The sequence below is a fragment of the Annulohypoxylon maeteangense genome (genome assembly GCF_022496945.1).
Source record: "Annulohypoxylon maeteangense strain CBS 123835 unplaced genomic scaffold GGS22scaffold_14, whole genome shotgun sequence".
NCBI classification, from domain to species: Eukaryota; Fungi; Ascomycota; class Sordariomycetes; order Xylariales; family Hypoxylaceae; genus Annulohypoxylon; species Annulohypoxylon maeteangense.
Window position 1 is genome coordinate 585,298 of NW_025953261.1, and position 15,167 is coordinate 600,464.

The 15,167-nt window shown below is 47.6% G+C and overlaps 4 protein-coding genes across 4 annotated transcripts; 2 read left to right on the forward strand and 2 right to left on the reverse strand.

Annotated features, from left to right (window-relative positions):
* Positions 1 to 963: 963 nt before the first annotated feature.
* On the forward strand, positions 964 to 1,520 carry GGS22DRAFT_41626 (uncharacterized protein). Its single transcript, XM_047967031.1, has one exon. The coding sequence runs from the start codon at positions 1,084 to 1,086 to the stop codon at positions 1,360 to 1,362; it is 279 nt and encodes a 92-aa protein (XP_047816674.1). The 5' UTR covers positions 964 to 1,083; the 3' UTR covers positions 1,363 to 1,520.
* Positions 1,521 to 4,600: 3,080 nt separating this feature from the next.
* On the forward strand, positions 4,601 to 8,347 carry GGS22DRAFT_190819 (uncharacterized protein; the record flags this gene model as incomplete). Its single annotated transcript, XM_047965032.1, has 6 exons — positions 4,601 to 5,979; positions 6,063 to 6,710; positions 6,831 to 7,022; positions 7,076 to 7,246; positions 7,302 to 7,662; positions 7,718 to 8,347. The coding sequence occupies 6 exons, from the start codon at positions 4,601 to 4,603 to the stop codon at positions 8,345 to 8,347; spliced, it is 3,381 nt and encodes a 1,126-aa protein (XP_047816675.1).
* A 579-nt stretch (positions 8,348 to 8,926) lies between these two features.
* Positions 8,927 to 10,757, reverse strand: GGS22DRAFT_168920 (hsc70 cochaperone). Its single transcript, XM_047962233.1, has 2 exons — positions 10,492 to 10,757; positions 8,927 to 10,335 (listed from the first exon to the last, which is right to left on the reverse strand). Exons 1-2 carry the CDS (start codon positions 10,492 to 10,494, stop codon positions 9,250 to 9,252), a joined length of 1,089 nt encoding a protein of 362 aa, XP_047816676.1. The 5' UTR covers positions 10,495 to 10,757; the 3' UTR covers positions 8,927 to 9,249.
* A 2,075-nt stretch (positions 10,758 to 12,832) lies between these two features.
* On the reverse strand, positions 12,833 to 14,034 carry GGS22DRAFT_190821 (uncharacterized protein; the record flags this gene model as incomplete). Its single annotated transcript, XM_047965033.1, has 3 exons — positions 12,833 to 12,928; positions 13,014 to 13,372; positions 13,494 to 14,034. The coding sequence occupies 3 exons, from the start codon at positions 14,032 to 14,034 to the stop codon at positions 12,833 to 12,835; spliced, it is 996 nt and encodes a 331-aa protein (XP_047816677.1).
* Between the last annotated feature and the right edge of the window lie 1,133 nt (positions 14,035 to 15,167).

Consider the following 15,167-nt stretch of genomic DNA (forward strand, 5'->3'; position numbering starts at 1 on the left):
ACTGAAGTTGACAAAGTGCAAAACACGTAAGAATTGAAATACCCAATTATATTCTCGAAATTAATGGTGTCTGTCGATGGGGTTACCTTGATAGTGTGATGTTAAGTGCTAACATGTGAAGCGAGCCTATCTCGCTAGATATACCCGGATATATGTATTAAGCTGAAGCTTGCTGAGATAAGACACGATGCTAATCAAGAAGTTAGAGCTGCAGTGAGTTACATAATACAAAGTCTCGTGCCGCAATCTGCATGTTGGAGCTCTGTGGGTGGGTTGCTCTGGTGGTCAGCAACGCATGGCCAAACCGTTGCGATGCTGCGAGGAGCCGCAACTTCAGCCGCTTCAATACCTAGTAGGTAGCGAGATTCGGTGGCTTTCGCAGACTCGTGCGTGCCTGTACCTACTAGGTAGTATGTATTTTATACGCGTCTTTTCCTCTCGTGACTGAAGTGATGCCGGCGGCGACAATTGGTATTCAGCGTTGGCGTTTGAAACTAAAGTAGTAGCCGACCGCTATAACAAGTAACCAACCCGGTTGGTCCACCAATATCGCCCGGAAAGGATCGTGCCGTGCTAGGTAGTATGATATATCACATCGTACATCTAGAGGGTTGCCCTCATCCGCACAGCCGCACTTTACCACATATAGCAGACCATACATATGCATATGAAACCACATCGCACCTGGGAGATCGTGATTGGTCTTGCCGAGATGAGGACGGATAGATGAACGGATAGAAGATCGATTGATCGCGTATCGAGTTGAATAAAAAGAAAAAAGGAAAAGACCAAGGTAAGGCCATGGCTCCTTGGGAAATAAGCGACAACCCTGTAAAGTTAAATTATGAATTGTGAATAAATCTAAGTTCGAGGGTACTAGGTATAACTACACATATATCCATGGATGTAGATTGTAGACTGTACGCAGTCTAATCTGGCATACGGTACACTACATACATAAATCGATTATCGCGTCGCTCCTTCTAAACTACTCCACCTAAACGAAAACTTCAAGGTTGTAAGATGTTTGCGATGTATTATGTACAGAATCTTTAAAGTTTGTTCGAATTCGACGTGTAACAAATGAGGAAAATGCTCATCGGAAAAATAATAAGGTTCGTTTTAGCTCGAACGATTAGGATCAAACGCTGCCTAGGCTGGTTTGGTTTGGTTCGATGGCCGATGGCACTCTCATCATCAAACTTTAAGCTAACAGCTTCCCCCCACACAATTTTACCGGACCCCTGGACTCCTCCATCATTGGCATCCGTCCAGCCGGGACGTAAATCATTGCATACACCCAAAAACTTTAGGTACCCGTCTCAGTTTTGCTTTTTTTATTTTCCTTCTTTTGTTCTCTAAACGGCAAAGGACTTCCCACCATCTTTCTACTCCATACAGAATGGGGTAACTGGATCATAATTGATACAGGTATCCGACGCCATGGATACGCCAGTGGGTTCTTCCGTTGCTTTACCGCCGACACGTGTTCTGGATTTTGGATGCTGGCACACTTGTAAGACTTTTTTTTTGCCAATCAATCGGGCATTTTATCAACCAAGAAACATCCCCAATGGAGTTGGGAATGAATCCTCAACGGTCCGGTTGTGTTACCTCGCTCGAACTGCATTCCTGAACTAGTAGACTGTAGCACCAAATACCGTCTAGTTTCCGATGAATGCACACCGACAAAATCATTCGAGCAATTGGGGGCTGCCTCGGTCAGTGTTATGTATTCCCGGCCACATGCATTCTACTATGTATTGCCAAGGTTGGCGTTGTACTCTACCATTCTAGGTACCTAATCAAAATTCCGCTAAATCACTTAATTGCTGAACTGTCAGCATACCTCTCTCGTCTCGATAGGGATACGAAATGATATTTTTTTTTTCAACACGGCCCGTGGTTGCTTCGCCTACAACCCCTGCTCTTCCCTGCTTTGCCACTTATTGGCTACGTTTTCTCTAGACAAATCTTCCTAGGTACAGCGTACAGGCACTTCCGATCAAGTCGACGTGTCACCATCCTGCAGCCGGCCAGGTGATCGATTCGAATTGGTGCCACTGATCGTTCAACAACAACAGCTGGAAAGAATCGCGGAGAATATAGTCCCACAGAACACAACGATAACATCTCAATGGACGTCAATTGGTTTTTTTTGGGTTTTGGGATTAAGTCACGCGCCCCCAGCTCAGTGCCCAGTGTCTCCAGTGTCAATCCCAACTGGAACGGGCTGTCAACCTTGGAAGCCCGGTAAACTAGCCGTCGCGTCAAAATGGCTCGCACTAGCGCGAACCACATCGTTGAGGAGGCTGGATCGTTACTTAGGTCGAATAAAATGAGACCAAAAGATCCAGAAGTCAGCCCCAATCCAATATAGTACTTTTGGCTCGCGAATAGGGCACCTCACCGGGGGTTGGGATTAGCGTGGTTCTCACTGCTGCTTAGCCGCGTATGATCCCTGTTGGATACCTTGGATGGCACTTCAACAAACCTTGGAAGTCCTTTTTTCATGGACAAGTTTTTCTCATTCTCTCATGATCTTTTTTCCTTCTTGACGTAGGTACCTAGGTTGGTATATATGTTTTCTTTTATGGAGCCTACTTTCAGGTTGTATGTGACATACTGGCATATTATGTACCTACCTACCTACTTCCACACCGCCTACGGTTGTGGAAATGGAGGGATGTGATAATGTGGTGGCTTGCTGAGATTTCGAGATCCTGGGTTGGCATGGACTCCTGTCCCATGCGGCTCCATACATGTTAAAATGTACACTACCCATGTTCCCATGCTCTTATCTAGTGCCGCGTTGACCGGTATGCTAACCGGGTGGCCCGAGAGGTGCTTAGTGTTGCTTCTAGACTCTTTTGTACCGCGTCTTGGGAACCCGTGATATGAAATGCACGGCCTGCTTTGAAATTAGCGACTGTAGATCTCGGGCACTGGGCGAAATGTCTCAGCAGCTACGCATGTCATCACCCGTCTAATCACGGCTCCCTACACACAAACTCTCTGTTCCACCCTGAGTCAGGTATTTGTCTTACCTTCTAATCGCTTGTGTTTGTTCATTATTACGCCGATGCTTAAGTTGACGACCGCTGGAATACAAGGCAAACCGAGTTAAAAAGTGTAGTGTAGGGCACTCACCTGTCTTACCTGTCAGCCTACCTCTAAAGCCGGTTCTCCAACTACTCCGTTCGAGCTAATCTTGGTTCCGTTATTTCCTGACTAGGTCTGACGTCCTCACCCACCATCTTCATCCGGTACTGCAGCTCGCGCGTGCGTCAACCATAGGGCTGACCCAGAAGAACCGTACCGTTCACGTGGCTGGGCAGGCTTTGTAGAGGACAGGACAGCGAAAGCGTCTCCGGCATTGGCTTGAGACCTTGATCGGAGCTAACGTACCGACTTACTTTACTCGGTCCGGACTCCTCTAACTAAGTAGTGGCCAGCAGTCAGAGGTTGCCTCTCGATCTCGAGCTCGAGCCTCATCGACCTACATATATAAGAGAGGGGCAGAGCCAGTACCATCCAACGCACTTTGGGGCTATTCGAGGGATTGTTCGAGGGATTATGACCTGGTTGGGTAAGTTCTGCATACTTACTATTTGTATTAACTCTTTACGCATGGAAGAGTGTGATAGGAAGAGATATGCCACCTATGCCACCTATGCTACCTACACACGTCGAGGGGCCAATACATACAGAAGACTCGAGTAATATCGCTGGTGTTATTTACTCACCCCTAATTTCACACACACATCTATCATCTTGCCTAACTGACGCGAGTTGCCAAGCTTCACAAACCTCGCACTCATACTCATATTCATACCTACTCATATTCATACTCACTCACTCACACCTACATCCCACAACCACTGACTCGATGTCAATTATCTCTACCTCTCTACCTCTCTACCTGCATCTCCTTCTTGGCGTGTGTGTATATAGTACCATCCATCCACATCATGTTGTAATGGGTTGGGTTAGGGAGAGAATTGGTTCTTGGAGATTAGTTACCCAGTAGCTAAGGCAACTGCCATGTTGTTGTTGTTGCCTCCCGTATTCCCCGTCATTGCCCTCTATCAAATGTGGTAGGGAGTAACGAGGAAGGAGCCTGGAGCTAGTTACATCTTAAAGGAAGAACGAGTTGAAGAAGAGCCAACTTAGAAACGGCTACGCCTTCTTTCAACCCGATGTTGGTTCTTGTGACTAATCATCTGACACCCTAAGATAGTAACTTGCCTCCCTTGCTCATTGCCCATTCCTACCTAATCCTCTTCCACACACACATTCTCTTAAGACCTCGGAATAATCGCTGTTGCTTAGATGATGGCTGACATAGATGCCTCTTAAATCTTCAGCCAAATTGCTGACCTCCAATCAATCTTTCGTCACCCACTTACATCGTTTCAACACACTACAGGAAAAGAAAACTGACGATCGAAAATCTAGGCCCAATCTATTCATTCCTCACCACCACCGTCACTGTCACCTCACCTTAGCTCAAACCTATCGATCCCGTCACGGCCCTTTTAGCCACATTAGGATTCCGCCTTTTAATTTCGACGTACTCTCCTAGGCAGGGGTCTAAAGAATGGCTGACGGTGAGCTGCAGAGGGTGCAGTCTACACTGCATTATGTCTACCCACTTGTAGTGTTTCTATACTTTGCCATAACTTCCGCTGTCGCAATCTGTACGCTACAAACATCCGATTCGACGAAATCAACCCATGTACGACGTAGGGTCATATACTACCTTCTCCTTTGCTTCGTTGCCACCTTTGCGGCGCAGGTAATCCTTAAAGCAGTCGAGATCGTCGTATGGGGACGATGGCCATCCCAGGACACCATCATCGGTTTACTCTCCTGTATCTTGACGTTCGGCATTGAACAGAACAGCCTTGGCAACAATTCCGGCGTCGTCTGGTACCCGTTCTATGGATCTTGGATCATTGCATGTGTCCTGGAGCCTATAAATGCTGTATTGTTATTTATCATCGCCCAAAATCCGATAACTACAACACCGATCACTTTCGATACCTCGGCACTGTTCCTTCATCTCGATGCCTCCCTCGTCATTGCCCGTTGTGTGCTTATTTCTAGTGCCCTTTTAGCATACTTCCTTTGGCGGGAGAGTGAGACTAGCGTCGACGAAGATGAAGAACGGGCGCCACTGATTCCAAAGCCTGATCAGCGATCAAACGGCACAGACAATTCGGCCGACAGTGGTTACGGCACTAATTCGGATGCTACGAATACAGAAGCAACCAACACGGAGACCGCCAACTCTCCTAGCGACCTCGAATCACCATGGGAACGCCAGCAGCGCATTTCTCAAGAGAAGATAGAGAAGCGGCTGAAGAATGAGGGTAACTGGATCTCATATGCGAAGGGATTCTTGATATTCTTTCCGTACATCTGGCCTGTCAACAATCGTCGCCTACAACTGTATGCTGCTCTTGTTGGACTCTGCTTGTTGGCTGGGAACGTACTCAACTTCTTGATTCCTCGGCAGTATGGCGCCGTGATGGACTCGCTGAGTGGCGTTTCTGGGGGCAACCCATGGATCCAGGTCGCAATCTTTGCCGGTCTACGACTTTTGGCTTCTGAAGCTGGAATTAATCTTTTGAGGCAGATGTTGTGGTTACCTATCGAGTATTACTCTGAGGAGGCACTCACAGCTGCGGCCTACTCTCATATTATGAACCTCTCCTCTGAGTTCCATGACTCGAAGAGCTCTTCGGATCTCATTGTTGCGATTTCGAACGGGACTTCCATTTCGAATATGCTGGACTCGATATGTTTTCAGGCGTTACCAATGCTAATTGACTTAGTCATCGCGTTTACGTATCTGTCTACCAAATTCGGTCCGTATGAAGGCTTCATTACGATAGCGACGAGTGCAGCTTTCATTCAGAGTGCGACTCATATAATCGGAAGTTTCCAAGAGAAAAGAAAGATCATGGTTAGAACGTAAGTAGCTGTGTCGTTGTAAACCTGGGATTTTACTAACATGCCACTATTCTTGTGAACTCATACTAATGTCATATTTTTAGGTATTTCGAGGAACATTATATCCGTCAGGCAGGTATCCAGGGTTGGCAGACCGTCAGTGCCTTTAATCAAGTACCATACGAAGAAAGGCGATATGGCATAGCAGTCAATTCTCACGTCTCAGCAGCGAAGGCGTTGTACTCGAGCTATTTTGTTGGGCACGCTTTCCAATATCTAATCCTCCTCGCGGGCTTACTCGCTGGTGCCTTTCTGGCCGTATACCAAATCACACATGGTCAGGCAACTGCTGGAGATTTTGTCATGCTGTTGACATATTGGAGCCAGCTCACAGCACCTCTCCGCTTCTTCTCTCAACTCGGAAAGAACATCAGTCAAGATCTGGTGCATGCTGAACAGCTTCTTGACGTGATGACTACGAAGCCGACTGTGGTGGAGAAACCTGATGCTCGGCCCTTGAAACTGAAAGGTGGAAAAGTCGAATTCCGGAACGTCAGTTTTAGTTACGACAAGAAGAAGGACATCTTGAAGTGCGTAAACGTGTCTGTTCCCTCTGGTACGACTGTCGCGTTCGTGGGTGCGACTGGTGCTGGAAAGTCGACGATTCTTAAGCTCCTTGATCGATTCTACGATGTGACCGGTGGTTCAATCCAGATTGATAGTCAGGATATTCGAGATGTTACAATCTCTAGGTATGTTCGATTTTGAAACCTGCTATTTCCCCGAGCTTTATTTATAGACATTATTGGGAGATTACCTATGTCGAAAAGTTTATTGCAATTATTCCTTTACTAATATGATCCTTCTTTTAGTTTGCGACAATCTATTGGCATTGTCCCACAATCGCCCGTTCTTTTTGATGATACTGTGATGAACAACATCCGATATGCTCGACTAACAGCGACTGACGAGGAAGTCTATAGCGCATGCAAAGCAGCGGCTATCCATGATCATATCATGGGCTTTACTGAAGGTTACACAACTCGGGTTGGCGAGCGCGGCGTGTGAGTATTGGTTCAGTTCTGAAGTATTTGCTGCTTTCACTGACACTGTATAGTAAACTATCTGGCGGTGAACTTCAACGTATCGCGATTGCGCGAGCTATTCTGAAGGAACCAGAGATTGTGCTCCTTGATGAGGCTACTAGTTCTGTTGATACTGACACGGAACAGAAAATCCAGGAAGGTCTTCGTGCCCTTTGCCAAGGTCGTACAACGTTCATCGTGGCGTAAGTACCGTTGATCATCTAAGTTAATAAGCTGATTATACTAAATTACATCTAGACATCGTCTCTCAACGGTTATGAATGCTGATACTATTTTCGTCGTTGCGAATGGAGAGATTGCAGAACAAGGCAATCACGAGGTTTTAATTGCTCAGAAGGGAAAATATGCCGAGCTTTGGTCTAAACAGATTTTTGTGAAGTCCAAGGAGTCTAAGGACGAGAAGGAAAACGAAGGAGATGTTGATACGATGCTTGCAACAACCACCCAGACCGACGGATCCGCCGATGAGCACACCAATGGTGCCAAAATTGCGAATGGTACTCAAGCTAAGCGATCGACACCGAAAGTGACGACGTCTGTTTCAACTGGCAAGACTAACGGGCAGGCTGTGAAAACTCCGAATGGGCATACAAAAGAGGTAGATCCGTCGGAAAATCATGCTTGATTTTTTGACTGATACTAACCTCTGGTAGGGTTCAAAGTTGAATCCTGGAGCTCCGGAGTTCACGCCTCGTTCCGTAGCCGTGCCGAGGCCGATAATTACGCCTACACGAAATAGCTGGGCTGAAGATGTAGAGCAAGGCTGTTGTCGTGATATCCCCTCTAGTTTAGATGTGGAGCGCGCTTCTATATCTACCGCGATAAGAGCCTTCGAAACCAGTCCATCGAGTAAGCATGGCGACGCTGTTTCACCGATACTACCACCTGGGTCGATTACCCCACAGAATGTTTTTGAGGCGCCGGATTCTAAGCCTCGCCGCAATACTCTTCAGTCTATTTCTTGTCCCGAAGGGCCATCACTGTCTTTCCCCGACAGCCCGGCTCGTTCTGTTAGTCAACCCGTGCCTACCCCCCCTGCGGCAAATTCGTCCCAGGGAGAGAATACCAAGCCATCGTATGATGGAGAGGATTCTTCCCCCTCGCCCGATGTCAAACCTTCACAAGAACCTGCCAATAAGAGAGGTGGTTTCCGCGGTAAATATCGAGGTCGTTACCGTGGAGGAAGAGGTCGACGACGCAATCCTTCTAGCACCAAGTCAAGCCATAAGGATGGCATAGGGGCTTCTCAGAAGCGTCGTGGTTCCGTTTCTCGCGCAAGATAATGTCGCATTTTTCAACGGCGCTTCGGACGATCCATTATTTCTATATTATCTTTATTTCTCATCGTCTGGTGGACGCATTCCATTTCCTCGAGCATATTCTAAGTTTCGATGCTGTTATGACTTCATACGGAAAACGCTTTTCACGTTGGAGTTATTACAGAAATCGTCTGGGGTGGATATTCCATCTGACGCGTTATTCGAATATGATTTTAAATAATGGTGCTTATCAGCTGGCTGCGGGATTAGGAGTGACGGAGAGCGGAAAACAAGGAGGTAAAAAGTGTGCTGGTTTTATTTTTCTTATTTTCTATCCTGTTCTTTGTTTGGCCGATTGGCATTTGGGACGAAAAGGTTATGTGCTCAAGGACACGATGAGGCATACTGTTTAGAGAAAACGAAGGACACTACGGCGGATATGGAGTCGAGGTGTATGGTGGAAAAATTAGACGAGCATTGATTTCTCCCCCCTTTTTACCTTCAGTCATAATCTAGCCTCAAGACCACCAATTAATCAGTTCGTCTCGCCCATCATTTCATCATCACAGGTACACATCGCCCGCATGTACATTTATCAGAAGGAAAAAAAAGAACAGTATTGTTCACAAGTAGGAAAATCATTAGTTTTCTCATTATAACCACCCGGGGTCCTCATACGTCGTGAAGTCCGTCTGTGATCCTTGGTCAATGTGAAGCCGAACGATCTATCCGTAGTCTGGACAAAGAACGCAGAGAGATCGTAGAAATGATTTCTTCAGGTCTATGCTCGCCAATATTCGTCCAGCCAACCTTGATGTTTTTTTTAAATTTAAACTCTCAGTGTGATCTACCCATGTCTTCGTCCTAGCCACCTGTTCTTAACCCAAGGAGTCCGTAACAGTAGACAGAATACCAACACCGAATGATCATCGACCAGCACCGCGCCCAGCTCCGGGGTTAGCGCCACCTTCGTCACCACCACCACCCATCATATTCCGGGCCATGTCGGCAATGTTAGGGTCACTCATCAGGGTGCTCAGGTCGGGCATGCCGCCGCCGCTGGAGAAACGATCGGCCATCTCGCGCAGACGCGGGTTGCTCATCAGGTTCTGCATCATCTCCGGGTTCGACATCAGATTCTGCGCCATGCTCGCGAACATGGGGTTGCTCATGATGCTGCCTAGGTCAGGCATCCCGCCCCCGCCACCACCACCACCACCTTCTCGGCTCGCACCGCCCGCGCCTCCGAATAGGCTCGCGAGGCTAGCTAGGTCGGGACCTCCACCCCCACCCCCACCACGGGGCATCGAGCTCGAGAGATCAGGCACAGCGTCCACCTCAAGCTCCTCAACACGCCGCCGCGCAGTCTCAAAGCCCTTTTTCATCGCATCAGACCCGCCATTACCCTCGTACTCGATCCCCTGCTTATACGCCTCCATACTCCCCTTCGCATCCCCAAGCGCGAACCGCGCTAATCCCAATCGCGACCACGCTTTCGTGTACTTCGGGTCCAGCTTCACGGCGGCTTCGGCGTCCGATCGCGCTGATGCGTGGTCTTTCGCTGCGCTGTATGCTGCGGCTCGGTTGGACAGGTAGATCGCGTTGCTGGGGTACAGGGCTAGGGCGGAGGTGTACATGTCGATAGCAGTCGGGTAATCCTTCGACGCCATAGCGCGGTTTCCGCGCGCTTTCAGGTCCTCTGCTTCGGCTTTTTCGGCGTCGGTGGGGGGTTTCGGGGCGGATTCGGGGGTGGAACTGGGTTTGCTACTGCTGCTGGGGGCATTGGAGGATTTGAGTTTTTCATAGACGCCGTAGATTTGGAGAAGGTTTTGCGAGCCGATGGCGCTGGATACGGCGGATGGGGAGCTGGCGTCCACTTTGAAGGATTCGCTGATGCAGTTGATGGCTACGTCGATGCTGTCTTTGTCTTCGCTGGAGAGGGTACCGTCGGTTAGGGAGGTGCTGAGGAAGTCGCAGATTGCGAGCGCGAGGCGCTGTTTTGTTGTTGTAGCCTAGTTCAGGGGGTTTGGTTAGTTGTGTAGGTAGTTATGTGGTGTTTATTACGGGCTGGTTGGTTGGTTTGGGTTTGGGAGAGAGTTGAGGCTCGTTGAGGCTGATGGATGAGGGGGAGGGGAAGATGAAGGAGGGGAATAAGAGTTCGTACGTACCATGATTGCTAGATTCAATACCCTGATAGGATATTTTACGGAGAGTTGATCAGTCGATCCCTTCGCCTGATGCCGTTCTTATAATTAAGAAGCAGCCGTAGACAGAAGTACGGACTGGTAGGAGGGAGGTGAGAGGTGAGTCGGGTGTGTGAGTAGGCTGAGTAGGTGGTAGGCAGGGCAAAGTTAAGTGGGTTGCAAGGTTACGAGGGGGATACGTATGGAATGTAGATCGAAAACTTGCAGCGACCGTTCTCGAAATTTCGGCCTGATACGTGCGACGTGGGACACGGGCGCCTAACAAGGAAAGTGGGGGTTGGAGTCTTTTCGTTCCTGGCCTTACCTAGAGCGGTGAGGGGTAGCTGGAATTCTGCCAAGGTATTTTATCGATAGGGGTGAGGATTGGGTAAAGGGTTAGTAAGATTCAGGGGCTAGATGGCTTGGAAATAGGGGTACCTAGAAATAATGCTTAGTAATCATTATCAACAGATGGTGATGTCTACTCATATAAGCACCTGCCATACCCAGGATGGGAACTTTGAAGTCTAGTTAGAGTTTGGACTTGTTTGGATAGGTATGAGCGTTTTTAGGTTCTAGTAGGTAAGATAGGGACTGTCAGTATGCTTATGTAAGTATTTAGAATAGTATTTAACTTGCCCCTATATGACAAGTTCTCACGCATAATCCTATAAGAAAGCTAGATTAGAATAATTCGCTATATTCAAATTACGGGAGTATACGCCTTATATAGTAAGTTACCTTAGGTAGTACTACCAAACATCCCAGTTTTCAAAGAATCTTCAAGTCGGATTGCCCAAAATAAAATTCACAATACTTTCGTAGAAATTACATATATGACAGCACGCTAGACAATCATGTACCAAGGCAATTGCGTAGGCAATATAGAAAAGGGACTTAACCATGCCATTTCAGTTCCTCCTCGCTGAGGTCTTTCTCGTCGGGCAAGACACAATTACCCCCATAGAGCCAAGATATAACTCCCTAGTTTAGATACCTAGGATTCTTCAGATGATCGGATAGTAGCCTCGCACTCAAATGCAACATCGGCAAGTTGCCATTCATAGGCTTGGCCGTTGTCATCTCGGAAGTTCGACCACTTGATTCCGGTAACAGCCCTCAGGTTGGCGCCCTCGTCCGCGAAGAAGTCGAAGGGGATCTGACGATCGTGAATTTCACCGTTGAAGTTCTTGTCATGGACCCAGTGGCTCTTAAAATCGCCATACGGATGCCTGCAGTTGTGCCTCGTCTGGATCTCTACCATGACGGAACCGGCCTGGGCTGGCCCCTTGATCTTGTAAGAGAGGAATTTGTATTCGAGACCCTCCACGTTGGTGCATGGCAGCTCTTCGAAGAAGTATGATCCACGCTGGGGGACGAATGAGATGGACCCAATGTGATCTGTCATGTTTAACATGGTGCCGTCGTCTAGTTGACGTAGGTTAGAATTAGCCCCATCTATGTTCGTAGATGATTAGTTTACTTACCAGTTGCCCTGTACCCGAGGCTGTTCTCTCCAGCTTCCTGGAGTTCGAAGTTGTCGATTTGCCAGGCTGGGCACACTACTGCAGCCATCGCCCGAGAGGCGAATAGCCCAGCTGCGATGAGCGCGGTCGCGAATCGAACCATTCTGATGCGTGCTATTGTAATAAAGTTGGGGTAATTTAATATATTACTTGACCGTGAGTATAGAAGAGAAGAAGGATTGGATGAATGTGAAAGAGAGAGAGTCACGAAATATATAGAGAAAAAAAAAGACTGATTTAAGAAGACCCGAACGATTGTCTTCGGGAAATGCAGATTACGTGTATTCGATAAGTCCACTAATTGATACCGTAATCGGTACCTATATAGGTATCACACTAGAACTAAACAGAAGCATAGATACCGAGATGACATTGTGGGAGTTAAACTTCATGACAACAATCTGGTGGCGCGAAAGTTGAAACTATCTACACACCAAAAAATTCACATCGGACACGGTCAAAAATCAACACCTATTTAAGGAACAGCACGTTCTTCCGAATTTAATACGCAACTGCAAGTGACTACTTAATTCGACTACACCATGGGTCCATTTGCCAGAGAGCCAAGCAACGAAGAAGACGAAATCATGGTGTACGCGATCCCCTTGTTCTTCATCATCATGTCGGCGGTCCTGACCATCATCCGCCGATCGATACCAGCCCAGCAACCTGTGAGAAGACAACCCGCGTCTTCGAGAAAAACCACCACCAAACGCCCTCTCCGGCGTATTTGAGAAGAGAACCACATTCCACGCCACTATCCCTTGTCCAGTTATCTCCCTCGCATCGTCAACCAGCGCCTAAATGCCAGGAATAAACTCATCGTCATCCTCCTCGTCAAAGCCTCGCGCTCGCTCCATCTGCTGACGGTGCGCGCGAATGCGCTCAAGGCGTACCTGTAAGAAAAACCGTTAGTCTCATCACATCACATCAACATTAACTAAAAAATCTCCCAGTATTAGAAAACAAATGATTTCTTACCTCTTCCTCAGACATCTCACGAGGAGGCGGCTGGGGCGGATGTGCCGGCGGAACGACCTGCGCATGAGCGGGACGGGGGGCCGGGGGAGGCGGTCCGTACGGCTGCTGGGACGGGAAGGGAGTTGGTCCTCGAGGGGGTCCTTGATACAGACCGTTGTGGGGAGGGGGAGTCGGGCCTACGTGGTGTGGTTGGGTGTAGAACGGGTGGGCGCCGTTCTGCTGCTGCTGCGGAGGCTGGACGGGGTACTGCTGGGGACCGTACTGGTGGTTGTTGTTGTTGGTGGGGAATTGGTTAGGCTGCGGGTAGTTGGGGTACATGGCCGGGTATGTTGGGTAGCCCATCATATATGGGGGATGGCCTGGTATGGGAAGGTTAGTCTTCGCTTGGGAGAGTTGTAGGTTGAGGGTTTGGGGATAAATGAAATCAATTTTATGTTGACTATTATATTCAATCTTGCGATCTTAGTGAAGTGAACTTACCAGGCGTGTAACCGTTGGTCTGGTTAGACTGGGTGTAGTTAGACTGACTCTGGTTGGACTGGGCGTAGTTGGATCGAGCCTGGTTGGTTTGAGTCACCGGAATGGCTAAAGGCACGAATGGTTCTGCCAAAGGGGACATAGGCGCGTCGCGACGTCCACGTCCATGAGATCGGTGTCGGGGGCGAGATCTTCGCTCTTGAATCGTGGCCTGTGCTTGAGTGCCGGTGGTAGGTCCTTGGGGACTGGCGCCTTGGCTACGTGTGTCGCGATGGTTTCGAGGTGCGCGAGGAGCGTTTTCGATGCCGTTAGTGGTGGGAGCACTTACATCCGGGAATGACACAGGTCTGGCAGGTCGAGAGCCGTTTTCCTGACGTGGGACCTGAGACATCTGCACATAGGATTCCTTACTCTCCTCACGGACAGATGGCTGTCGGTACCTTGGAGCAGCGGCTTGAGGTACGTCAAAGGTTGAATCGGTGGCGGAGGAGACGGTGGGCATGGTAGCTGCCGGCTCCTCATTGCTATGAACGGATTCACTCATGACTACTCGTGAAGTTGTCTGTAGATTGATTGATTAGTTCTCAGAAAGACGCGCGTTACTCTTGGCGGAGATGGAGTATAATATGAAGTCTACGAGGAAATACACATATGAATTTGTAGGGAAATCGAATTTGGGAAAACCTACCGTACCGTACTAATTGGTTGCTACGAAACGCGTAAAATAAAAATAAGAAAGTTTTACGTGTAAGAATGGATAATGAATTGTGTTGCGGTGAGTTAATGGCATTATTCGATCGATTGAAGATGTATGATCGTGAGATGTGGAACAGTGCTTGCCATTGTTAATCATTGGGGTTTGGCATAGGGAAGGTACAAGTAAGGTATAAGCCAGGTACAGCTGCGGGTATCTACTTATCCAATAGTCTCGGCGATGAGAATTACAGATGAAAGCCAGTCGAAATCGAGAAGAGTCTGCCGAAAGATTGATATTCGACAATGGCTATGTGTCGTGAGTGAGGAGTCGCCGACTATGAGAAAGGGGTCGACAATAATTAGGACGTTATCGAATCACATAAATACTGTACGGAATGAGGCTTCAGTTTTTATTGATACGCATGTATTTCTTCATCTAAAGTTATCTTGGGACTTGGAACTTGATTGAAAGACACTATACAGGAGAATAGGGGTAAGGCGGAAAGAGGGGAATAAAGATTTTGAATATTCTGTTAGTCAGTTATATTTATTTCACGTAGTAGCTCATTTGAGTTTATATAACTCGTATCCTATGTATCTATTCGAATGAAAGATATCATTTTAATACAGTAGAATTGTTAAAAGAATCGACAAGTTTTAATTGAAAATCATAGCACACAATCACACAACATGAATTTGAGAAGATGGGGTCTAATGTTCACCGACAAAAATCGGTTAGTTTAGATAGAATGATAACAAGATAAGTGTTAACATAAACTTTGTTGCATTCTTTCTTTTTACGATAGTTGCCATTTAAAGTTTGCATTCCCGAGTTACTGCTTATTGATATATTTTCTTCCAGTGCTATCTTTATCAACTGCGATATCAGGTAAGCAAAAACGAGGATTGTGCGAGAGTTGATTACCTTAGAACCTTGCTTATAGCAAATCTTGAGTTACCGTAGACATAAGGTGTAGGTAA